This window comes from Bombus vosnesenskii, unplaced genomic scaffold, assembly GCF_011952255.1.
Source record: "Bombus vosnesenskii isolate JDL3184/JDL3185 unplaced genomic scaffold, Bvos_JDL3184-5_v1.1 scf7180000016279, whole genome shotgun sequence".
Classification (NCBI taxonomy): domain Eukaryota; kingdom Metazoa; phylum Arthropoda; class Insecta; order Hymenoptera; family Apidae; genus Bombus; species Bombus vosnesenskii.
Genome location: NW_022884348.1, coordinates 1,499,593 through 1,525,117, shown reverse-complemented (window position 1 = coordinate 1,525,117; position 25,525 = coordinate 1,499,593). Strand labels below are relative to the sequence as shown.

The following is a 25,525-nucleotide window of genomic DNA, read 5'->3' as shown; positions in this document are numbered from 1 at the left end:
TGTCTCGTCAGCCTTTTCGAGATTACCTAAAAGTGTAATCCGAGCGTCGTTTCTGTATACACACGATCGCGTAAAATCGTCGTAACGAACGACGAAGAAAGGAAATAAAAAGTAAAACACGAAGAAAAACGAAGAGGAGGAAAGAGAGACGGATACGTTCGAGATGCGAGCGACACTCCGTGTGTCAATCGCGTTTCCAGCGGCCAGATAAAGTTTCTCGCGAATATAGAAATCTCGGGGAGTAACGTATTTCGATCGCGGTCGACGACTTTTTTTTTCTTCTTTCTTTCTTTCTTTCTTTCTTTTTTTTTCGCAACGTTGCAAAATCGCGTGCCGGTCAATATCGAACCGACGCGGCGAATAGAATAGCACGGCGAACAATAAAATATTACGTCGGTGCATTAAAAATGTAGATACGGATCGATGTTGACACCGGTTGAAGTTCGTTTCGTTCCGGTATTAGACGCGGCGCGATCGATCCGGGAACCTGCTGAAAACCAATACGCAACGAATCGATCGTCGGGCAACTTTCTTTGGATAATTGCTTTTATCGATAATTTAATTTCGTTGCAATTTTATACGCGTGCTCGATAGGAATTTAATTAGGTCTTTGACGTTAACGCGGTGGATTCAAAGGGAATATATCTTTTCCCAGCTATAGAGGATACACGGACGCGAGGTCGAAAAGGGACGATAACCGTGTATAACGAGCTAGATACGCAGACCACGTACGAGCTAAGATTAATTCGCTAGATTGCTGACTTTTTAACGTTCGAGCTGCTGTGCGTGGATTAGCTATTGTGTAAGCGTATAATAATGGGAAAGACTACACGAAGGAATAAACGAAACGATATCTTTATTTCGCTTCTCTTTCTAACGCGTCTTTAGATACAGAGTATTTTTAATATCGAGTCCCGCGTATATAAACGTATTCAAACTTTTGATATTTTTAATACCTCCTTTTCACGTCTCGTCGAACGAGCAAAGATATTAAAGTCAAAGACGATTTGCGACGGAGAAAAGTACGGAGAACGCGCGTTTCTCGCTTTTGAATCGCAGCCATCCTCGTTTCGCGTTTCATTTTTCGATATACTTCGACCCGATATCGTACATTTCGTATTTCAACGCGTGACACTTAATTTAAAACGAATATAAGCAATTAATCGTATTATTACCTCTTAAGATAAGACAGATCAATAATAGCAGATAACGAATTAACGTGGCCAATAGTAAACGTTCGATTTGACCACCGATAACATCAAAATGAGAAAGCGTCTCAACCCTTTTCTACGCTCAGATTTCAAACGTATCGATATCTCTACCGTGTCCCATACACGTAGATCGTCTTTTCCAATCTATCGACGTTTCTGACTTTCCGATCGATTTGCGTTTCAACCCTAGCATTCATCTTTTTCCCCACCACGAGATCGTAAAATTATTATTCAAAGTTCGTGATTCTTACTTCTCTTCCTATCTCTTTTATATAATTCTCTATCTGTACCGTTCGTATCCACTGCCCTAAACAATTTTTATTTCGAGCTATAAAGTCAATTTATTATTATGATTACCAACTATCGTTATCATCTCGGTGGGGCGGACGCCGCCCGGGCAGAGAGATCTTGGCAATTTTCGTATTCATCGGAACAGCGAGAAGGAGAAGACATTTGCCGGGGGCGGGGGTGGTTGGAGCTCGGAGAGCATTGTGTGGTAATAGGCACCATCGTGGCGACATTCGAATAGCCGCAATCGCGTCGAACCGAGGCAGAAAGGGAAACACGGGAATTAGAAGCGAGTAAAATGAACGGAAAAAGGGAAACCGGCGTGGAGAGGCACGCGGCGAGGAAAGTACGCGATACGGGATCGTCGTTTCGTCGATTACGCTCTATACAGCAGCGTAATTGCGTATGCAATTACGGCGTCTGAAAGCGAGCATCATCCAACTCGCGCGACTCCTGCGCTCGCCGTTTTCTTCTGTAACTGTGAATCCGTAATCCGGTAATTTTACGGCAATACATCGCTCTTCCTTTCGTTTATTTGCTTTCCGCTTATTTTTCCTCTTTCTGCTTCGTAGCTGTTACCGTATGTACACATATATCTTTACAAGAGAGCAAACGAAAGTAAGTAGCAATTGTCGTATTGTCGAGCGTGAAACGCTCTCGATAGTTTGGAAAATTATTTAACGGCGATTGGTTACGATTGGCGCTCGACCAAGTCAATACGCGAGATTGAAATTATTCGACGAATATTAGAAGAGAAAATTTTGGTTCTTGTGGCGTTCGTGAGATTAAAAATTGACTTCGACGTATGTTCCTTTGCCATTCGTTATGGAAAATTTTAATTGAAATGAAAAAAAAAATTAAATTATTATACCTGGTAAATGGAATATTTCGAAAAAGGTACACCGTCATCCCCGAAGATATTAATCAAGCCGTTTAAACTATCGCCGAATTGCGTCAATCCACCCCCACCCTCGTACTCCAGATATCAAATCCCCCACCCACGTTACTCGCTACCGAAAATCTATCGTCTCCACAAAATCCCCAACAAGCAACACCCACGACCGCATCGATGACCCACTTTCCCGAGCAGCTCGTCCGCATCCGACCGAAACCTCGAAATCTTCTCTACCGTCGTAAAGTTACCCTCCGAACGAAAATCCGTCGACCGAACAACGTTGCACGCGACTGCAGTTTACCCCGACGTTCCAATCTGGACGTGTAACGTGTAAGCAACGTATTAATATACGCGCGTGACTGTCCGACGATGAGACGGCAGGAACGAACGGCAAAGGAAGAAACAGGTGAGAAGCTCGAGTAGATAGGATCGGTCGGGTGCGTTAAACGTGGCACGTAACGCGGCGGTCGACTCGGTCGTTCGGACGGTCGCGAAGGCTGGCAAGGCGGGCCACGGGTGCGCGCAACGCCGCGCATGTCCGTGTTGCCATGATCGCCCTGGCCCACTGACCTATATTACACGCGGGTACAGGTCCCGCATATACGAGTCGACCCACGAGCGACCGATGCTCGGCCGTGGCGACTCGAACAGGCCACGCTCGCGTCGCTAGTTCCATCGCTAGCTAACGATCGTTGTCTCCGTTATCTGGATACGCGTGGTAGAGTAAATTTCGAGAAGCTCGCGTCGGATAAACTGGACGTTCGTCGATCTCCGCAAAAAGTCGCGTATACGTCGTTATCCGTCGTCACGATGCAACGACGTAGTTGCAACGGATCTATCGCAACCGCGAAGAGCAGCTGATTTTAGAGGCCGTGGCTGGAACGTGGCGTCGGTACGCGACGAATCGTCGGTTGGCGGCGCGTTGCGCCGTAGCTGAACGAACGCGATACGACGAATCAGTGCGGCAGTGAGTCAGTGAGTCGGTACTGTCAGTAGACGCGCGTTCGCTGGCCAAGCGGCAATAAGCAGGCGGTTCGCAACGATTCTCGCGTATATAGTAGCTACGTAGAAAGAGAGAGAGAGAGAGAGAGAGAGAGAGAGAGAGAGCGTGTGTGTCAGAGCATCCGTGCGAAGTTCGCTCGTTCAACTTTAAAACACGCGGCGAAGGAACCGAAGGCCGACGGTCGCGAGGAGCGCGCGCACACGTCGAGAAAGAGGAAACACGCGATGTATGCGCGATCGTCAGTGGCGGTAGTGGCGACGACGGCGACGGTGGTGAGCGATTGTTGCGCAAAGAGAGGCGAGCTCGAGTGAGTGCGCGCGCGGATAGTCGCTTCTGCGACTGGCGCTGGAAGAAAGGAGAGAATAGAAGAGAAGAGGAGCTACCTCGGCGAACAGCCAGGCAGCGCGCATCAGCTTCGAAGAGGGGAGTCGTGGAACGTTGCTGCGTGACAACTGGGTGACGGCTGCGTGGATACACGCCGCCGCTAGTGATGCAAGGTGTTCTTCCTAGCGATAAGTGGTGACGTCGGCAGAAGCAGCGAGCACCGGCTTCTTCTTGCCGCGGGTGTGCTCCTTTACGGTCACCTTCTTTTTCTTCCTTCTCCCTTCTGCCTTCTGCCTTCTGCCTTCTTTTTCTTCTTTTCTCCAACTTCCGTTTCCCTCCGTCTGCCTCCTTCGTCGATCGTAGCTCGATCCACCCGCGTAATCTTCCGCTCTCGCTCCTCGCCATCGCGTCTACTCAAAGTATCCGGTCTCCGCGGTGATCGGAGAACGCAAACGAGTTCGTTGGTGCGTGAAGTTCGCGTGTACGATGAAACGATTGGAAGTTGCGATGGATGTTTAGGAGTGGAACGGCGTGGAATGGAAACGAGGTCTCTGGGTGTCGACGTGTCTTGGAGTCTCTCGTGGCACCGCGAGGATGCTTCTTGGAGAAAAGTAAGATAGAAAATCCAGCCGTAATTCTTTTACTATATACGACGAATTATGCGAAACGTTGATCGATCGACCGATTGATTCGACGAGACAGTGTACCTTGGTCCACGTGACGAATATCAGGCATTTTTTTAGCGTCGTGCTTCTCTCTCTCTCTCTCTCTCTCTCTCTCTTCTTTTTCTAACGATTCGGAAACGTAATCGAGATAAGCAAAACAGCGAATAGACGAGCGTGCTACGACGAGCATATGCTATTTGCTTAAACGCGGCCAACTCTGGCAACGAGAATGGGAAGCATTCTCGCGCGCAAAAATTATTGATTACCCAGCAGCCGATTCGACGTAGATGGCTGACGTAGAATTAGGACGTTGGAAGGAACCACACGGCGCGCGTTGCGGCCGCGAAAATTTGTCGTTGCCTCGAGACGACGTAGTCGTCGACGTTGACGCGTCTCGCTCGCGCAGAACGGAAACAATCGTTTTTCTCGAGCTGATATCAAGGTCGAGTGCCTTCGATCCGCCGACGTTCTCCTCGGCCCTTGCCTCTTCTACACGCTCCTCGTGGAAACGTTACGATTTTCCCCGTTCTTTTCTTCTTTCCTTTCTTTTCTCTTTCTCTTCTTTCACGGGTCTCTCGTTACGAGACGTTTGCGCGCAACGAACGCTGTAACCTTTGTTTTGAGATCGTTTCAAAATCCGTGGAAAATTCTGGCGAAAAGAAATTTTCCTGCGAAGGCAACGAGCGCTGTGATTCTATAAATATTTTTATAAAATCGACGAATCAAACGATACGTTTCTCGACTAAAGCGTATTTCTCGCTATTGATTAGTTACGCTTCGCGAATTCGCAAACGTTTACAAATTAACTTTACGCGATTTAACGACTGAACGATTACGTAAACGTTACAAAACGCAGGTTGCAAATAGATTGTATTTAACCTTAATTATGCATTTATTTGATATCGGTTGGCGAGTAACGTAACTTATACGCCGAAAGAAATCAGATCTAGTTAGACCAAGTTAAGCAGTCGGATCCAGCGAGCGTTTCTAAAGGCCGAATAAAACGAGATTAAAAGAATCGAGTGAAATTCGTTTCGCGATATCTTTAATCGATGATTGATTGTAATTTAACATCGAGGTCACAGCCAATTTTATAAATACATACCCTTTTCGAAGTTATCGTGCTTTTATCTCTAGATACATAAAAATTTCGGTTGTACTTGCTCCGCGAATTTTGGCAAATACATCTTCGATTTTACCATATCCGAACAGCGTGTCCTTTGTACGTATTTGATTCTAACAGCTAACGAAAGCGATTAGAACGGACAATCCGACGAAATTATCGGTCGCTTGGCCGCGTCGGTAGTTCCTCGAGAGATTATCAACGATTTGCCTCGTCGATCGCGATCGGAGAACGTGGAAAATCGTGGTAATTTCACCCGCGACCGCAGGCGACGACGTTTTATTAATATTCGCGATATTCCTTCGTTTCTTCGTAAACGATACCGAACTTTTTTTTTTTTTTGCACGAGAGGAAGGCAAAGCGAACACGCGTCGATCGACTTTCTGTCGAACACGCGATGCTTTTGTGCTCGAACTTGCTCTCGCTGTTCGACTTCTTTTTGCGTGTAACGCGAGGCAAATGCAAATTGAAAACTGAACCAGAGTCTTTGTGAGACGAAAGAAACGAGAAACGATTAAATCTTCTGATAATGTAAAAAAAGGAGAACGTATCCGAACCGAAACATGTTCCACGATGATCGAGCCCTCGAGCACGGATTAATTTACATTTAGAAGGGTCTGTCACAATCTTCTAACCCGATAGCGCTTTTTTGTATCAGCCGCGCTACTGATTTTACCAAAGAAACGTTCTCCGATGCTGTTTATTACTGGAATTTCACTGAAATTTCATGGAATAAATTTGTTGAGAAAGTAATTTACGCTTTTTTCCTAATACGATGGCAACGATTTAAAATAATAGGCAAGAAAATATCGATATCCGTCGTACGAGCGAAATTATCGCGTCGTTAAATATCAATTAACGATAGATAGATAGATAGATAGATAGAATGGAGAAGCAGTTGACGAGAATATTCACAGCCAGCTGGCAAACGTTGATCCGGCCTCATCGATCATTGTGTTATTTGCAAAATAGTCGTATCAAACGTACGACTCGCGTTAACATCGGATCGATTAGTTACACGCGTAGATTACAGCCCTGTTTTTCTTTGTCTTTATTTTTCCTTTTCCTTGTCATTCGCCTTTTTAGTCGATAGTTACGTTCGTTTCGGTTTTAGATGATCGAAACGATTCGGTGAACGCGAGGCCGTTAAGCGAACTGTTGTCGAGGCCTCTCGGCGCGCTTTTGCTTTCTTGCTCGTGCTGGCTGTCACTTGTTAAGCAAATCACGAAGTAGAACATCTCGCGTTCCCCCGCTGCGCCGCTATTAGGAAAAATTTCACCTACGATTCTACTTTTTGCATTCCTCGATACGTTACGAATCAGCGTCTAGAAGAAACTTTATCGCGCTAGTTTTTTAACAGTTAATTCAAAAGCAAAGGAACGACGTAGTTCTGAAAAGATTTTATTACCTTTATATCGCTTTTATATCGGTATTTTATCGTTCTTTCTTCTTTACGAGATTAGTTTCTCAAATTCTTACTTTTACGATGAATCTTAAATATTTTATCTCCGGTCATATATCGAATATTTCCAGTGGTTTTGCTCCTTCGTTTCTTCCCGATTAAATTTATTCGATCGATCACCTGTCGTACCTTCGGGTGTCGCTTAAACGTTAGAAGATGGTCTTTCAACGAAGAGAAAGAAACTGGCGATTAGAAACGAGAACAAGAGAAATTACCGATAAGCCTAAGAGAAGAGACTTTGGTCCTCGTTCGACCAAACTTACGATCGAGTGACAGGATAAATAGAAGGACGATGGATGGAATCGGTTGGCCGGGCACGATGAATTTCCTCCGAGGGCTCGTCCCTCCTATAATTAACCTTTACTCGCGGCGTTTATCAATTAAGCCTGCCTGAATCTCGAACGTTTTTACCCGAGGGCTATCTGCACGCGGAATCGCGCAATTTCAACGAATACCCGTAATCACAATTTTTCCGCAGTGTTTACGGCGTGGCTTTTATTCGGCGATATTTGAGCGCCGCCCGAGGAACGTTACCAGATAACTAGTCGGCGATCTCTCGATAGACAGCCTGTTGCCGCGCGTGTTCTGCTGGTTCGCTAGGGGAACGAACCGATAAAATAAAGCGGTGAAACGCGAAAATGCTGGCTGGAACAGCGGAACGATGTTGGACGGTGTGTCCTTAAATTTAAATAAAGCCCTTAGAGAAAAAGCAACAGGCAGATATACTTTAACGAGAAAAGAAACAGGTCTGATAAAAAGAGCTGGCCGTGTTACGTCGACGAGCGTAATTTTTCGTCGTTTATCGCGCTAACTTTCTACGCTTGCTGTGCCAAACGACACGTACGTTTCATCGGTGGTATGTAACGTAAGCCTAACAGCAACGATTTGCTAGCTTCGTTACACGCGTAGCGACAGTCGGTCTGCTAATAAAACAAACGTGATAACGACGCGCCTCGTGAAAACACGTTATTGTCTCGTTAAACACAAACGGTGTAAGCGCGAACGTCGTTTCATGAAAAACGTGATGCAGTTGCGGAACTTTTAAATCCAGGTTAAACACGCGTCCACGGCGAAGATGATGCGTCGGAGGCGTCTTATAAATCTCTGGATATTACGCGCGTTAGGTTACATCGTGCCTCTTACATTTTGTTACATTTTCGTCTTGGCAAGCTTCGAGCAATTTTCTAAAATTAACCGCATTATGGTAATACGATAAGTAATACCTTTCTGTCGTCGAGTATATACATTTATCCGGCAATGTGTAATTATTAGAAAACATAGGAAATTTTTATTTTTGCAATGGAAAATTATTTATTTCCTTCGATTTAAGAGCGAATTCGCTTTATACGATTAACCAATCGTCCATACTACGATGCACCGTAAGTTTCTGATCGCGCGATACGTCGTTCTTTTCGCGACAATATTTAGTTATCCGCAACGTAAATTTTAATTTTCCTCTATCGGAATTTTAGTTAGAAAATAAGTAATTAATTCGAATCCAAAGCGGTATCTTCGACGGCTATTTATATTACTTTGAAAAGCGAAAATAAATATACCTAACTGGAATTATACGAGAATACTAAAAACACTTGCACGGTGTCAAGAAAAATTAGACAGTTAATAGGAAAGCAAGTAATAACATCTCGCGATATTTTATGACAGCGAATGGATTGGCCGATCGGAATATCAATAATTACCACTCGTATATGTTGTATCGTATCTGTTTCGAAATATGCGCAATTCGTATAATTGCGATTTTCATTCACGAATACACATCTAGCTCTATTTTAAAAACCATTAGCGATCGATAGCTCCGTTTTTTCCTCCGATTCGTCAATTATCTGTCTCTTAAGCTTCTCGGTAAATCGATCGACGATCACGAACTTCTTTTTATCCGACTTGTCTTATCGACTGTAATAAACACTAATATTTAGAAATTATCGAGGAAACTTGTTCGTTCTTGATATTTCCTCTTACCGGACCTACGGTACGCACGATATCTTTTCGTCGTTTCGTTATTACACTAAAGGCCAACGCGTAACAATATACAACGAGTTTGATCATTCCGTGGAAATTTGAGGCAAGCACGGATTAAAAGAGGCAGCTTAAAGGGCTACAAGGAGGGCTATAGCTCCGGGCCTCGCCTTCTCGCCGACAATTTATTTCGTTTCAAACCGCCCCCGTTTCTCTACGAAGGGGATGACACGATTCGATAGTCCCGGCCGTCGATGATTTTAATTCGGTCACGAGTTAGATCTTGAGACGTCGAAGCTCGACGGAGATTTGTCGACGATAGGAAAAATACGATCGGCGATATGGAAACGATTCGCATAACGCGGTACGGTTAATATACAAAGTACAAAGTTTCTCTTGTACTGTTACACAAAATCATCGCCGTGTATTATATCTTGCTGTTCGATCGATTCGTTTTATTTCGCGTACGGAACGCTGCGTCACCTCGACGCGGAATCAGAAGAGTGGAAGACAAAAGGAAGGAAGCATCGAGGAGGAATGAGTCGTATCGTAAGAACTGCTTTCGATTCCGCGCGCTGGGCCGTGACGTTAAGGTCACGATTCACCAGGGCCAGGCAGCGAGCAGCCTGGTTTTATCACGCGGGATGGTCCCACTTCCGAAAACAATGCGCGCCAATGCCAACTGGATTTCGTCCGGTTCTCTCGGCTCGCTGTGTCGTATTATCGTAACGACATCAGGTTGGCAACTTAGTTGCGAACGTTGGCTAGCGTGGCGGAGGTGATTAGATGACGTGGAGTAGCAAATATGTCAAAATGCCTGACGAGGGATCAACGCACGTGTCTAATTTGCTCCTTTGTAACGCGCCCGTGTCCAACCGGCTATATTTGCGAGAGAAATTACCCGAGAATTTCTCGGACCGCGCACCGTGTCAAATTGTCGCTGGTTTCCGAGAGACCGACGTGGACTCCGCTCGACGAGATCGAGGTTGGTCGGGTTTCACCACGTTTTCGATAATCCGTGAGTTTTCAGATCTTGCTTTTTAATCCAATTTGTCAATCGTTTATTTGGTCGCTCGTCTGATAAAATATTAAACGTCGGTCAACGATCGCGAACTGTTTTTCATTTTTAATTTAGCTTTCTCCCGGTACCTACCGTTGGTGTCATAAGGAGACCGATCAAATTTTGGATTAATCGCTAGCTGCTCGATTTTACGACTCTCCGCTTTAATTCGTACTTTGTGCTTTGCGTAGGGATATGAATAGTGCTTCGTAGGATACAAATAGAATCGGCAATACCTCTGGATACTTTCACGAAACTAAATTATCGCGAGTTTTCATTTCTTACTAAATGCAACGTAGATTTTCGATCGACCGGTCTCGTTCTACTTTGAAGATTCCACGTTATATGTAATACGCGTAAAACAGTAGATTGGAAAGAAAATTCGCGTAAATCGTTCGCAACTTGATCGATCGTCGCATTGCTACTGAATTCTCGAGCGAAACTTGATCTACAGTCAGAATTTATTTTTAATCGAGTATTGATTCAAGTATTGGTGATTAAAATGCAGTAGCCTGATTTCATCAAGGAAATTAATTAAACTTACTTTTAATTAACCCACTCGGTTTTAATCAATAACTTCAAACGAAGTTTTAATTAATTGAATTTTATCAGCTTTCAATTCTGTATCGTGTTACGTAATACGTAATAAGCGTGCTTCATTTTTACGTGTATCAGATACGAAACTAGAACCAACTATCTCTCATACGCTAAACGATGGAAAATTGATTTTCGTGATAAATATTTCCCAATTTTTGTAAAACTATGCGCTCTAACGAGCCTATTAAATATCGATTAGCTTCGAATCGAATTCAAACGACGTCGCACAACATTTGAGATTCTCGATAAAATGTTCCATTCGGTCGATGAAAACCGAGTATCGGTCGAATTTCGTTCAATTTTTATTATCGCATCGACTTTTTCTTTCTATCGTTCGTTTGCTCTCTGTTTTTCTTCGCGTTTAATTTCAAACGAAAGAAATCCACGAAACGTTTCGTAACGCGTAATTCTCTCTCCGAAGCTACGTATTAAAACGATACGACAAAATTTTTCTCGCGGTTTATAGCCCTCCAGGGTTTTTCGTATGATAAATAGAGGTACCGTTATCTCGTCCCTGAAAAGGATGGTTCCTCGTTTCTCTAAATTGAATGGTACATGTATCATTGCATTTTTAGATAGCCACCGTTGGATCTGATAGCGTTCGCTCGAAATATTTCTTTTCTCTATCCTGCATACTCCGCGGTGAAAAAAAATGTAAGAAATATTCAGGAAACTCTATCGTTCTGGCAAAAGATTCGAATTAATTGTTTCGAGCATCTGTTATTTTTATATTATCCTTTTTAATATTTAGGCGCTGTTTGGCCAACTCGATTTTAGCTGGAAATATTTCGTTTCGATTAAAAATACTTTTTACGCGCGAATCGATTCAAACGTTACCTCAAACAAATTTTTTCGTAATTTTTAACATGTAGCGCGTTGTACTCCGTTAAAGTATAAAACGAAAATGTCGTTTACGTAACGACATATAATTTATAAGGCCGGTATATTTAAATATTTCCTTGCATTGAGTTACGCGTTATTTTTCTCTTATCGTTCCATCTCCTTTCGATACCTTTTCTCCCCGATCGTAAGATACGGAAATTGTTAAACGTTCATTTAAAGAAATCACGTTGTTGCGACAACGCGCTGCCGGCCCGTGTTATTCGTCATTCGTTTTTTAATACAAAATTACAAAGTGACATTTAAAGTTATATTAAAATACCTGCAGGTGAAAGTACGACATCGGAAATATCTCGATTCATGTATCCAGTCAGGATTAATTGCTTAATTCTGATTGCGAAAAAGCCGTAGCTACCGTAATCGTTGCATATTCAGTCACCCCGCGTCGTTTCACTCGAAATTCGACGTTCGGTGTACAATGTACCGCAAAAAAGAAAAAAAAAAGAATGAATTTTAACCAGCGTTACAAACTCGCAACGCTAAGCGAAACTCATCGTTGTCAACGATATCTTTCGATAAAATTTGCAACGTCGAAACACGAAATCGATCATTTCTACGTAATTAACGCTGGAAAATTTTAAAGTTAAAACGATTCGAACGAAAAACTATACAATTTAGGTATCTAGCATCTGTTTATTAACACGCGTTATCGCTATATTTGAATCGATTCGACAGCAATCCGATAACAAATTATTATGTCGCTTTTAAAGCTCGAAATAGAAATAATTGAAAATAGAATTTGAAACGTTAAAACGCGAAGATAATTTACTATCGGAGCAAAAATTCTTGAAAGAAACGAAAAGTAAGAAGAAAAAGGTCGTCGACATCGTTCCTTGATTCGAGACTGTCGTCGAACCGTGAGAATCCTCTGGCGATCTGACCCCGTAACTTTTATCGATATCGTGCATCGTGAGGCGTGGAGGAAAATTTTGCGTAGGTAGATCCGCGTACGCAACTAAGCGTGTAACGCGTACCTATCTGCGTTCTATCAGCCGTACGTTTGCTCGTTTTGCAGCTGCCTTCCTCGGTTATTGCCTACTTACCGTTGGCTGACTAATATCTTCGGATCGTTTCGTTTCATCAAATGAAAAACAAATTATCGCCGCCCGTTGGAACCACGTTTTATAATTACTCATCGCGCTGATCGGCTATCAGCACGACTACGGTTACGATAATTACCGATTGTATGCAACTATCTTATTTTCCATCTGTTTAGAATTCTTTTCCTTTCCTTTCTTTCGGTTTCCCTATTTTTCAAAAAAACTGACAAACGTTAGACACAGGCAACTCGTATCTGCTTCTGCATAGGATAAAAATTATTTTCCATCCAGCGAGGGGCCTAAAGATGGTTATATATTTATTTGTTAACCCTGGGATGCCGTGGTGCGGGTCAAAACCGACGACAGCCGCGATATATTTTCCTCCACACGATTTCTATCTTTTTTTTCCTTTTTTTTTTTTTTTTTTTTTAAGGAGCGATGCACTATTTTTCACTTCCTCTATGCGAATTATACGCTCATCGAATATCTCACATTCAGATCGAATAGCTTTTAAAAACAAATTCGGAAGAGAGGAAGGGAAGAAAAAAGGATTCCAGGAATATACCGGTGAATTATTTATCAAGCGTCCCGAGTGAAATATTGAAATAAGTGCACGCGACGATGAATTCGCGTTTTATGGACGGGTGCATCTGTTCGTTCGGGTTGCTCGTGTATCCTTGACCATAATTGTCCTGCGTCCCTTCGTACGCATCGCGAATTCCACCGGACATTACAATGCCACACGCGATAGGAGATGTCTCACGTGTCGATAAACGAACGCATAAAGTGCACGCACTGTACTCTGAACGTTGCTTGTTTTGCATCCTTCGCGATGAAAAAAAAAAAAAAAAAAGAGAAAAGGAAAGAAAGAGAAAAAACGTACAACAAAAGAGTTGGTCGAATGCGTGGACGTACGGTAATTACGGGTAGGAATATAGCGTGGCGAGCGAAATGTTGCGAAAATTGCCAGCTATTCGGCAATTACGCGGTCGCGCGGGACGGAGCTTGAAAAATTTCTCACGTACTTAATTACGTTTCTCGGAGTGCTCTAAGAATTGCTCGTTTTTCTAGATCTCTGGTGGCGCGCTTTCGCTGTCTGCTAACGTTTTAAGCCACGTTAGATTTCGCTATGTTAGGGAAATGGGCCATGGGTTGGAAGATAATCGAGGAATAATGGGCGCAATTAAGAGCGAGTTATGCCGCTTGTTTCACTTTGTAGAAAGATTCGATGAATTTTCAGTGGTTATCTCGGCAAACGAAATTTGAGAGATTTGCGAGAGATTTGCCGAGAGCATTCTCTTTCGTTTCTTTCATCGGAGTATTTTACCGTTACGTAATAAAAGGTCGATAAAGATAGTAGCGGTGACCATTGCTGAGGTAAATTTGAATCATACGAAGTCGAAACACCGTTATCCGATAAACTTTCACGTGGGATCTCACTGATATAAATCGATAAATGGATACAACAATAGGATATAAATAACAATATATATATATATATAACAAATATGAAACCGTTTGTTTCTTAATTAATTGCAAATAAACGAAATATATTTACATACGATGTTTCGTAAGTTCGATCTAGCTACGATATTTCATTTGAATATTTATTTTGTATTATTTGTGTTACAGGCCTAGCCCGTGTGAACTACAGGACCCACTGTGGGTCAAAATGAGTGCGATTACTGGCAGCATCACCAAGAAAAGAAAGAAATCAGATGCCAAGCCTCAGTCGCAGATGTAAGTGTAACTTTGTCTCTTCGTTTTCCTATCGAATTTATCTAGTTCGATGCGAGAGATCGTTACGCGATTTAATGCATCTTGCGTAAATCGTTCAATAGAGAACATAAAAGAAAAAAAAAAAAAAAAGGAGAAGGAGAAAAATGAGTACGAGACGAACATGTTTCGCTACCGATATCATTTTACCATCAGGCCATCTAATGAGTCACAGCGACATATTTATACTAGCTCGTATACCGGGTAGATAGTAGCGCAGTCAAATTACTCAGACCGCGGCGAGTATATTGGGCTCCAGTAACCAAACTGCAAACAGGTACCTCTTTTCAAGTTACTAAGTTATCTCGTTCTCGCATTCTTGTTGCGTTAACCTCGCAGAATTCTTTTTATCACAGTATATCACAATCGTTACGCACGTATATCCGAAAGTAAGATTAAAATTATCGTGCTGGGAATTTCTTAGATTATTTTCTTAAACTGTCTTTTCTCAAACGCATTCTCTACAATTTCTGGGATTTTTTTATTTACAATTAGAGTCAACCGACGATTTTTTCATCAACCTGGTAGAATTTCTAGAATTATTCGCTTATTCTAGAATTATTTAATTTCTTAAATCGAAGAAACAGAATGCCCATAATAATTAATACCGTATAATAATAATTATACCGTTTCTGCTAGAACAAGTTGCGTAGCTTCTCTATAAGAAAATACGACGCGCCTAAAGAAACGAGTCTTACAATAGAACGAACTTCTTGTGTCAGACTATTTTCAGCCAGCTGTGATCCGACAACACCAATCGAGTGTCAACAGTGGTAGATTAAGGAAGATGTTCACCTTATTGGACACACGATATTTCATCGCGTAACCTGTATTTCATTGATCGATTAGAAGAGCGTATTTGATACCATGTTGTACCGTCTTTTAGCATCGTGTCCTGTGTAGCTCGCAGCCGGAAGCTTTACGAGCTACCTCTTTGTACCATTTTACTTCATCGTGTCGCGGAAACTAAAGCTTCCTACAAATTACTTAGGCGTGTTACGCGCAAACTCAAAGATATATATCGCTGGCTAACACAAGCTATAGCACAGGCTATCCATATGCACGTTCAACGTCCAATATTTTCTTCCTCTTAGTTGTTTTAGCGTAGATAGCGCGAATCCGTAGATCGACTAGGTGAAGCATACGAAACCTATAATATATTACGATAGCTTATTGTACGATGGCGTGAACAGCGATTCGATGTTATCTATGCGATGTGAAATGTATATATATATATAATATATACGTAGGTGATTGGACATTGGACACGCATCATCGTTTCCAAGTATCTGGATACTTTGGCCGATTTGTAGTTCGCTTGCTTTTTGCGGACTAAGCAGGCTATAAATTTCGATTTCCTCGTAGGAAACGTGCGATATATATTTAACTATTTATTATGTAAAGCGCTATGTATATTCGATATTCGAATATGGCTGGTTACGTGAACGTTATAGTGTAAGTATTTCTATTAGTTTAGAAGAATCTTTCTCGCTTAATTTACGATACAGAGATTAAAGAATCCCAGGATGAAGAGTTTGTTAAGTAACGAAACAGTTGTGCAAGAATTGACTATTAGAAATTCAGTGTTTTCATTTTATATTGCCTTTCCTAGATCGGACTAATCGGTTTATAGTGTGTTATTATATAGCTACGATCACTATAAATAATAATATCGCTGCGGTTTGCTTTGTAATTAAATAGCTATTTTGCCGAAAATAAGCAGGTAATCGGATACAATTTTCAAGCACGGTATAATCGCGGTTTCACGCCGAGATACGATGAAAAATTTGGCATTACTCGAAGCGAGTTGATCATTTTGGTTTTTCTATCGCTCATACGCTGTTCCTAATTGGATCTCAAGTACGGTAATCGAGAGGAAACATCCGGAATTGAGTGGAAAAGCTACATGGACGAAGAGCAGATAGAAAATGTTGGATCTCGCTGTTAGTTGGAATATTCCACTCGTATTTACTGGATATAAAATAAGTTTATCGATCATCTAATCTGGTCGTCAGAAAACGTTTTGAGTAGAGAGATTCTATAAACTGAAAAATAATTTCAGTTAAATCGTCGTTTATACGAGAAACGCTTGTATCGATAATATTTTATTTTTGTTCACGGCTCTACAAAATTTATACGCGATACAGAATATTATGACATTACGTTGCGATTATTGTTTCGCCTTATAGATTAACAAATACTGCTAAATATCCAGAATTTTAAACATTCTAACGTGTTGTAAATGTTAATTCTGAAAAAATAAGCAAAAGTTATGCACGTACCTACACATCGTACCGATCTACTTACATATTTTCCTGGAGCAGCAAAACGAGCGTAGCTATGCTTCTTGCCAGCTATTAAATTCGTCTAATTGGTCGTAAACGAGTGCGTACGCTTCCGCGTTTTATTCCAGCCCTTTGCATATTCATCAGTCGCGTTATATACGTAAAAGCGGCCGTAATTATCGGGCTAAACGCGATAAGTAAAGCGAATGTTTAGCATGCAGCATGGGTCCATTTTAATTTGATACCTATCTAGTTCGTCGGGAAGTTAAATCATGCGTATCCGCTGCTCGTGTCAGTGTCGAACAGTGGTAGTTTTCGAATTCGTTGTGGTGTATGATTCCATAAGCGAACGAAAGTCATCAAAATGCACGAAAAATCCTTGTCATAATACAGCGATTAACCACACGATAGACGAATTTACGATTAATCGACCGTGCATATTTATTCATTTATGGAAAGTTTGTAATTTATGTTACACATATAATATGATATTCAAAGATATACAAAATATTCAATGACACTGGTTCTAAAATAAAATGTAGCGTTGGATCAAGCGAATCTCTGCTTGAGTTTCTATTTCTCGTCTTCTGTTTATAAAAATATGAATTTGCATAAACGTTCGCTAAAAGCCTCGCTGTTAAAGTCGCATTATAATTATCGCTTATTAAAAAAAAAAAAAAAAAGAAGAAGAAAAAAGGCAAGTGTAGCTATATACCGACGTTTTACTAGAAAAGTAAATTTTTTTAGGAAATTCATTTCAAATAGAAAGTTTAAAGTAGATGATTAATTGTTCAGTTATTTAGTAACGAAGACGTTCTTTTTCTTTTACAAATTTACCAATAGTCTGGACTTTGAGGCGATAAAAATTTATTTACGTTATATTTCATTGTACTATAAGATATAAAATATAACCCAATCTTAATTAAATAGACGAACATAAATAATTAATTTTGAACAGATGGCGAGAGAGAGAGAGAGAGAGAGAGAAACGATATTACGCTCCGTGATATTTTAATTAGTGTAACTTGATCGGTTATAAAAACTATAACGAGTCGAGAAAAAGAACGATTGATAAAAGTGTAATTATAAAATACTCTGTTTATAAATTGTTAATTTTTTCCTCTTCACGGTTAGCACAAAATTGCATAGTAACCTATTAAAACACGAACAAAAATATCGTTGCCGAGAGCGAGGAACAAATTTCAATTAATCCAGCAGACTTTAAAAAAAAAAAAAAAAAAGAAAGACCGACTGATATAAAACGTTTTTAAATTTCTCATTATCGAAAACAGATTTTTTTCGCTTTCGACGTTCTTTGTCCTGTACCTTTGTAACGTGGAACCGTTGCTATTCGCGTTTTTCTTTAATAAATGTTTGAATATCTTTTATGCCAATTTCATTAAAAAAAAAAAAAAAGAAGACGAACGCGCAATAGTGTCCTTTTAGAAATTATCGCGTTTCTAAAATAACCGTGGAATTCTTTCGAAAATTCCGTAGAAAACCGTAGAAATTTGCTTAGACCTTTAATATTCGGGATTTCGCTATTCATCGATAACGTTATCGATAGCAGCAGTTCTACGAGGCTTTGCAAAGCGCCAGGACGATGTATACCGTGCAACACGACCGATGAGGCAACTCGATCGCATGGAAATGCAGCCTTAACAAAGTGAGAGTCACTGTTCGGCGACGTGACGTCAGGCAAGGTCAACCGAACGTTTCAACGGGACTGAGCAGTTGATTCAGCATCTAACAATTTTCTTTCTATGAAATTCGCCGAGCGAATGCCGTTCGCGTTGATCCGTCCTAGAGAAGCTTATCCCGGAAACTTGCACGACCTTCGGTGGCCCAATTTTCTTTTCCATAGTTTTCCAGCGTTTCTCCGAGAGTCCGCGTGGTCGCTCCTTCTGGCAGCGCTATATTCGTACTTTCGAAGGTTTCTTCGTCGATTGCTTGGTGTTTCATCACGGAGGGTTAATTGGTGGATTCGTGGGTTTGGCGATGGAGTCTGTGGTTAATGGCGGAGTTCCTATTGTTCGAGTTGATGAAGGGTTGTGGCGAATTTCGGCATAGTAGAGCAGTTAATTTTCTAGACGTTGATCCATTCGGATTGAGAAAAAAAGATCACGTAAATTATTCGCTTTTTGTATTCGATCGTTTATACCTCGAAGCTTCTCTTCGGGTTTAAGCCGAAGCGAGTAGACCTCCTCATCGAGTTTCCTTAAATCGTTGCAGTTCCAATAACGCGATCTTTTCTGTTATTATTTCACGATTTTAATTAGCAAACGTATCGAATTAAACGGATACTTTGTACACGATACACATACTATTGGGTCGCTCGGAAAGTTCGTTTCGATTTTTGAGGAATTTCGTCGACGTAAAAACTCGTATGGAGAAGTTTCTCGCAGGAAAAGACCTGAGAGCTTCTGAAATATTAAAGTTGCGCGAAGGACGGAGAAAGGTTGTGGAACAAAATGCCACCTATATAACTCGATAAACGTATATCGAATCGAAATGTAAAAATGTATATGTATTGGATTGGAAACTAAGCGATTGCGGATTTTGTCAATACCATCTAATGACAAAATCCGCAATCACTTAGTTGTCAAGTCAATACTTATGTCATAGACCTTATTCGTATTCGGTTTATACGTCTATACGTTTATACCTCGTGTCTTTATTCGCGGGAAAGCTCGTTACTTCGACACTGTACGAAACTGTATCGTAACGCGGAATATTTGCAACCCACCGTATATATGTGCATCTACGTAAGCGCACATTCCTCTCTCTTTATGTGGAAAAAGTAAAGTCATCTCGTGGCGTTATGTTTTATTTTCCACGCGACAAATATTAGCGCTAACATCGCGGCCATCGTCATTTTTCAATTTTTTCATTAGCACAGAGCCGTTATTACGTTTGAAAGATTCATTTGGAATTACGTGATCATTAAGTTGGCAATAAAATCGTGGCAACGTGGTTTCACAGACGATCTAGACGAGATTGCAGGTCGAGTAATAGCTGAAGATAATGTGACAAATAGAGCAGGTTTAATCGGAAGAATAAATCACCATTGAAATGACAATATCCACTTGTGGGAAATGGCAATTAAGCGCACGGGAAGTCTCCCGTGTATAACATAGTAATCAATGCCAGAGGCAATTTATTTGAATACCAAAGTATGTATAACTTATTCCGATTTATCCTCTTGTTTTCTACAGTTTTTCCTATTCTTTTTTCTCTCTCCGTTTTCTTTGTTCTATTTTACAAAAAATTATGCCTTTATGGAAGTATAGGTTGATTTGAAATTTAGATTTAAAGGCAACGTATTTTCATAAAATTAATATCTTATTCAACCGCGCATGATTCGTTTCTTGTATGTTCGCGAGGAACTGTATATCCACTGTCAAAAACATTACTCAAACGATCTATTAGTCGATAAAGAAATATCTCCTTGGTGGAAGACGAAAAGTTCTCTCGATAAATTGTCAGCTGACCGTGTGTATAGAGGTCTGTCAAGATGTTCAGCACCGTGGAAAATTTTAGGCTTCCGGTAGAATCTTGAAAACGGGTCAAAAGTCGCGCCGTAATATTCAATTACAGGACACGAACGATTCGCGTTAAACATCTCGAAACATCTTTGCTTTTCTTTCCTCCCTTTTGTTTCCCTGTTTTATTACACTGGTGTGAAACGAGGCTCAAGATGCTTCGATAATTGCATACTCGTTCGATCAGATCATCGGATCGGATCAGGTCAGATCGAAAATCATCAAAGACCTGCGATTCTTAGAGAAAATAGCTAATATAAGTCGCAATTACGTGCGAAATAAATGCGGCATTTGAAAGAACCTCCGTTTAGGAGGATTCGTCTCACGGAAGAACTTTTTGCCCGCGATTGATTTGCAATCTGGCAATAAGCGTTTCAACGACGTGATTTATCGCCGTTTCGTCATAGTTCGTTTCTCCCCGGACCGTTTCTCGAACAAAAGTTCGGCATAACAGAGTCCCATTAGTGGCCGTGAAAAGATTAACGAGCCTGTACAGCGAGCAGCCAGCATCCGTGAGATCGATGCAAACGTTTTAACCGAACGATATCGCATCGATCGAAGTTGAGAATGAAAATTGAACAGATTTCGCGAAATAATAGGCTCCGATAGACGACGATGCACGCGACCTATCACGGAACATGCGTGTCGCTGCGAATAAAAATCGAGTAAGAGGAACGAACGAATCGAGCGAGAAAGTTGTTCGACGCTTCTTATCCTTAGATCGCGAATTTTCGTATAAATTCATATTTTTATATAAATATGAAACATATGTATATATACTTGTATGCTAATTTCTAACTCGAGGGAATCAAAGATCGTGTTAGTTCTTAAAAGAATCGCCTCTGAAGAGTCATTTATAAATATTCTAACGAAAACGTATATTTTAATTATTATAAACCTCTATGCTAATTTCTTACTCGACGGAATCAGAGATCGCGTTAGTTCTTAAAAGAATCGCCTCTGACGAGTTACTGATAAATATTCTAACGAGATGTTATAATATAGTTATTATAGCAGCGCGGTTAATCGTATCTTTTATAGTTACAAAACTGTCCAAGTTCTGGCAAAATGTACAATTCTATTTTCCGATAAATACGTATTTTTAGCTAATTATTGTAATATCGATTTCAACGCGGAAACGTATTACGTCCATTTTATCGGAGAAACTTATCGACATCGTAGTGATAATTCGTTAAATTGTACTGTAGCCGTTACTATAGTACACCGTCGAAAATGACTACACAGTGACCCGACAAAATGACTTTATCGCTCGCCACGATATTTAACACGCTAAGAATTTCGCTCTACCACAATTTAGATATTAATTTAGATATTGGATACTCGATGTTTGCTTCGTTTCAAACGATAATCCATAAATCGAGCCTTCCAATTAGACATTTGATAAAAATATTATCGCGTTAAATATATATACATATATTCTTTTTTCTCTCCTATATACGTGATTCTTCTAAGAATAAGAGAAGGATTGAGAAAGGATAAAAGCTAATTTAATTGGAAGCGGCGTGTCTTCCATTTCGGAGAACAACTTATCGATAAGAATTATGAGCAACATGGTCGAACGATTCAATGATCTGTTCAATTTTGATTGTTTACAGTAACAAGTGCCTTAACGAAAAAAGACGACGGAACCAGGAGAACCTGTTTATCGACGAGCTTGCCGAGCTGATTTCCGCCACGGACATGAGCTCTGGCAAGACTGACAAATGCCAGATCCTTCAGAGAACCGTCGACCAGGTAAGAAGACAGATCTGTACGTTTCTGCCTTTCAAATGGTCGATCGATAAACTCAACAGCGAGTCCTTCGAGATTCGATCAAAGAACGTACTGTGTAATCGAGGGATTCGTTTTCTTTCTCCTCGCGAAAAAAAAAAATAAAAGAAAATCGCTTTTCAAATATTATATATTCCATTACTTGCATTTAGATCTCTCTTTGTCGTTTCTTCTTTTTATCGCTAATACGGATTTTCTTTTCCCCTTCTTTCTTCCTTCAAGTTCGTTCTGCTCTTTGATTATTTTAAATTTTGTTGTACAGACCGATTTTTCGTTTGGTTGTTAAATCGCTATTTTATCTTCACCTCTGATCGAGTACGTATCGATGTTATTTAAATTGTTACATTCTCCTTTGTGCAGTTATTTTTAATTATGATAAATCGTACATGTATTTTCAGTACGTTAGATTTTTATTTCATAAGCTATTCCAGGTGAACATATCCCGTTCTTATTTCTCTTTTTATTCGTTGCTTCGTTTAACACACTGTGAAGCTTAAAGCATAATTCGATCTTTCTTTTTGCTCCTTTGCAAAGGAGAAATAGTATCCCGTTTATAGAACGCAGGTATTAGCGCTATCGATATAAGATTTTTTTTTTTATTTTTTATGTATATCGCATTGTATAAAATGAAATTGCAAATAGAAAGAAGAATAATTTTCTACAAATTTCTATTATCGTTCGAGAGGCAATATTTCTCGCAGTTGTATCTACAAAAGTACCATCATGAGAAACTTCTGAGAGCTTTAACCATTGTATGCAAATAACGTTATTTATCTATCGTTCGAGTTATTAACTTCGTTCTATCGTGTTTCATTGCTCGATGCGAGAGAGAAACTTTTATCTGTTAACGTTACAATTCCATGTTAAATTCTGATTTAGAAATGTTACGATATTTTTCAAAATAGCACGTTAACGGTGCTTCAACAAACAAAACGTTACCACAACGCTTATTACGTCAACGAGGTGTAATTCTCACACGTTTGTGTCGTAATTCGTTCCTTCGCGACGTTGTTCGTTCCTACGACGAAACACGAACGAAATAGATGCGAATTATTCGTTAGAACGAAGAAGAGAGGCGAACAGGCAACGGTAGAGAACAGAAAATCGTTGATTGTCGAGTTACGCGTAGGGCGAAAGAAATCTTATCCAAATTCGATTCTACGTTAAATAAACGTACAGATATCTGTTAATCTATTTAGTGCATCGATACAGCGATAGTGCATGGTTCACGGACTTAAGAAAGTTTCATTTTTCGATAAACTTCTCGTTTATATACTCTGTGTTGAAGTTGAACGGTACTTATGTTTCCAAATAACGAAGTTGAAAAATTCATTAAAGTGGAGTTAATGGATTTGGATTAATCGGAAAGAACTGAAAAAAAAAGATTGAATTACCAATAAGTTACTAATATTTTTCACCGTTTATTCCGCGTTTCTGCCTTCCTTTATTTAATCGCAATTTCCATCGTAGAATTTTTATTTTCTTTGCTTCTCGTTACTTTTAAACAGACATTAAAGGAAGGAGAAAGGAAGCGAAGGAGCGCGCGGCGCGGAATTTATTCTTGCATTCGCATAAGCAAAGTCAAGCAGTTCTCGTAGTATGTTGCAAGCGTTCGTTCGATTTGATGTAAATTATACTTGAACGTGGCAAATCCTGACGTGTCGTACAGGACGCGTTTATGCAACCGTCTCCTAAGTGAGAATCGCGTTCGTTTCACCGAGAAAAGCGATTTTATAACGGGCCAGGCGATTCATCGAGCCCGTGAAAATCTCCACGTTATTTTCCCCGTTAAACCTCGTGATCGTCGCTTTTCCGGTTTAAAAGTTTCCGTTTGAAAGTTGGAAGAGTTATTTTTATGTCACAGGGAAATTATCGTGCAACATTTTACCGGAGTCTAGCGACTCTGCGCGTTATTCTTGAACCGGTCGATCGATAAGGTATTTACTCGTGTATCATTTAAGTGAAATAAAAATTTCAACGCATGCGTCAAATTTTACATTGATTTCTTGCCTGTCTAGCCAATATTCGCGTTTCATTTATATTCGATTGTTATATTCTTCTCTTATTCTCCCTTGTCCTCCATTTTCTTTCGTTGCTTTTCGTTCTTTTTGTTCTTTTTGTTCTTTCGTTGCTTTCGGCCCTTTCACGGAAATACGGCCAATTTTTCCATTACTCTCTGATCACGTTTCACGGAAATTTTTCGTATGACTTTTCAAAGTGTGCGGCACTATTATCGTCTATATTTTTGGTCCATTTGTATTTATAGCAACGGTATATGAATTTTACCAATTATACGAATTAACGACGAGTTATTAATTAGAAGCAACGTCGCATAGTAGGCGACTATTTAAATTATATTTTAAATAAAATTTTGTTCGAATAATGCTGGACGCTGGTACAAGACGATCTTCGTGAAATACAAAACCGAATGGGTTGGACCGAGTCAAGGAAGTAAACGCCGAGAAGCGATTGGAAGTTTGATCTACTCGAAAACGTAACGCAATATCTCGGAGATTAAATAGAGTAATCAGTTGTTCGTTCTCTACATTTTATGCAATACATCATTTTATCGCGATAAGTGTTTTATCAAAACAGAACTTTGTACTACATCTTTGGATCCATTTCCAACTTTATTTTTCTTCTCTTTTCCCTTGTAAACATGTATCTTGATAAACGAGCTGTCATTTCAGTATTATTCCTCGCTAATTACTAATTTTCTTGTATTTGTTACAATTTTTCATATTGCCCGACGTTGTTATATTATTTGATAACGATTTCCTAGTAATTTTGCCATTCAAACAAAATCACATTTCTCTTAAGTATTTTTTGTTTTCAATCGTTCTTATCATTCATTATCTTTGCACCACAATGTTTAATGTTTCGTGCAAGGTTTCGAGCAATCACATTTATCGAATCACTTTATTGTTTGCACAGCTATACATATACAGTTGCATTATAATCGTAATTAATTCTAAATTATGATAGAATCGACTAATTTTACGTGCATTTACGTGACAGTCAGATAATTCAGATGAAAACGTACAATCGTCCGCTAAATTTGAACGATCATGCGGTTTTTCCATTCTAATTCGATGATGTACAAAATCCAGTTGTGAAATTCAAGAAATTCGAAATCTTCGTACTATGCAGTTTAATTGTCCGTCGATGTTATGCGATGGAATCTTTTGTTGCAAATGCAAATGATTTTCTTTACACATATAATTTAAAAATAGCGATAACGTTTATTTGCGTGTTTATACAAATATTTAATAACGATTTATTTTAAAATTAAAAGCTTCGTAAAACTTTATCGCAAGGTAACGTGCAGAGTAGCTTCATTTTCTCATGAATCGTTCGATCGATAACGTCTTCGATGAACAATTATTTAGACTTGAAAAATCAGTGGACGATTTAAACGTCATCGTTGACTGTTTCACGACGCTCGCTAAAACTGACCCCTTGAAACTCATTCTGCTAATATGCTCGGTCCATAGCAGGCGGCCTCTTCGTGATTTCGGATCTAGAAATCTTAGAACGTTGGTAGTATATAACGTGGCGTAACTATGAGCCTAATAGCGAACGAAGATCC

General features: G+C 40.1%; 1 protein-coding gene across 8 annotated transcripts in view; it reads left to right on the top strand.

Annotated features, from left to right (window-relative positions):
• The window catches only part of LOC117242793 (nuclear receptor coactivator 2-like), a 127,065-nt gene that overhangs the window by 71,574 nt on the left and 29,966 nt on the right, over window positions 1–25,525 (top strand). For 7 of the 8 annotated variants that reach the window (XM_033509720.1, XM_033509726.1, XM_033509722.1 and 4 more), the window contains exons 3-4: window positions 14,175–14,282; window positions 21,762–21,900. In XM_033509720.1, the coding sequence (XP_033365611.1) occupies window positions 14,175–14,282; window positions 21,762–21,900 (247 nt within the window). Of the gene's footprint in view, window positions 1–3,452; window positions 4,333–14,174; window positions 14,283–21,761; window positions 21,901–25,525 lie in introns of those variants that run through there. The other variant, XM_033509721.1, reaches the window with a different exon arrangement.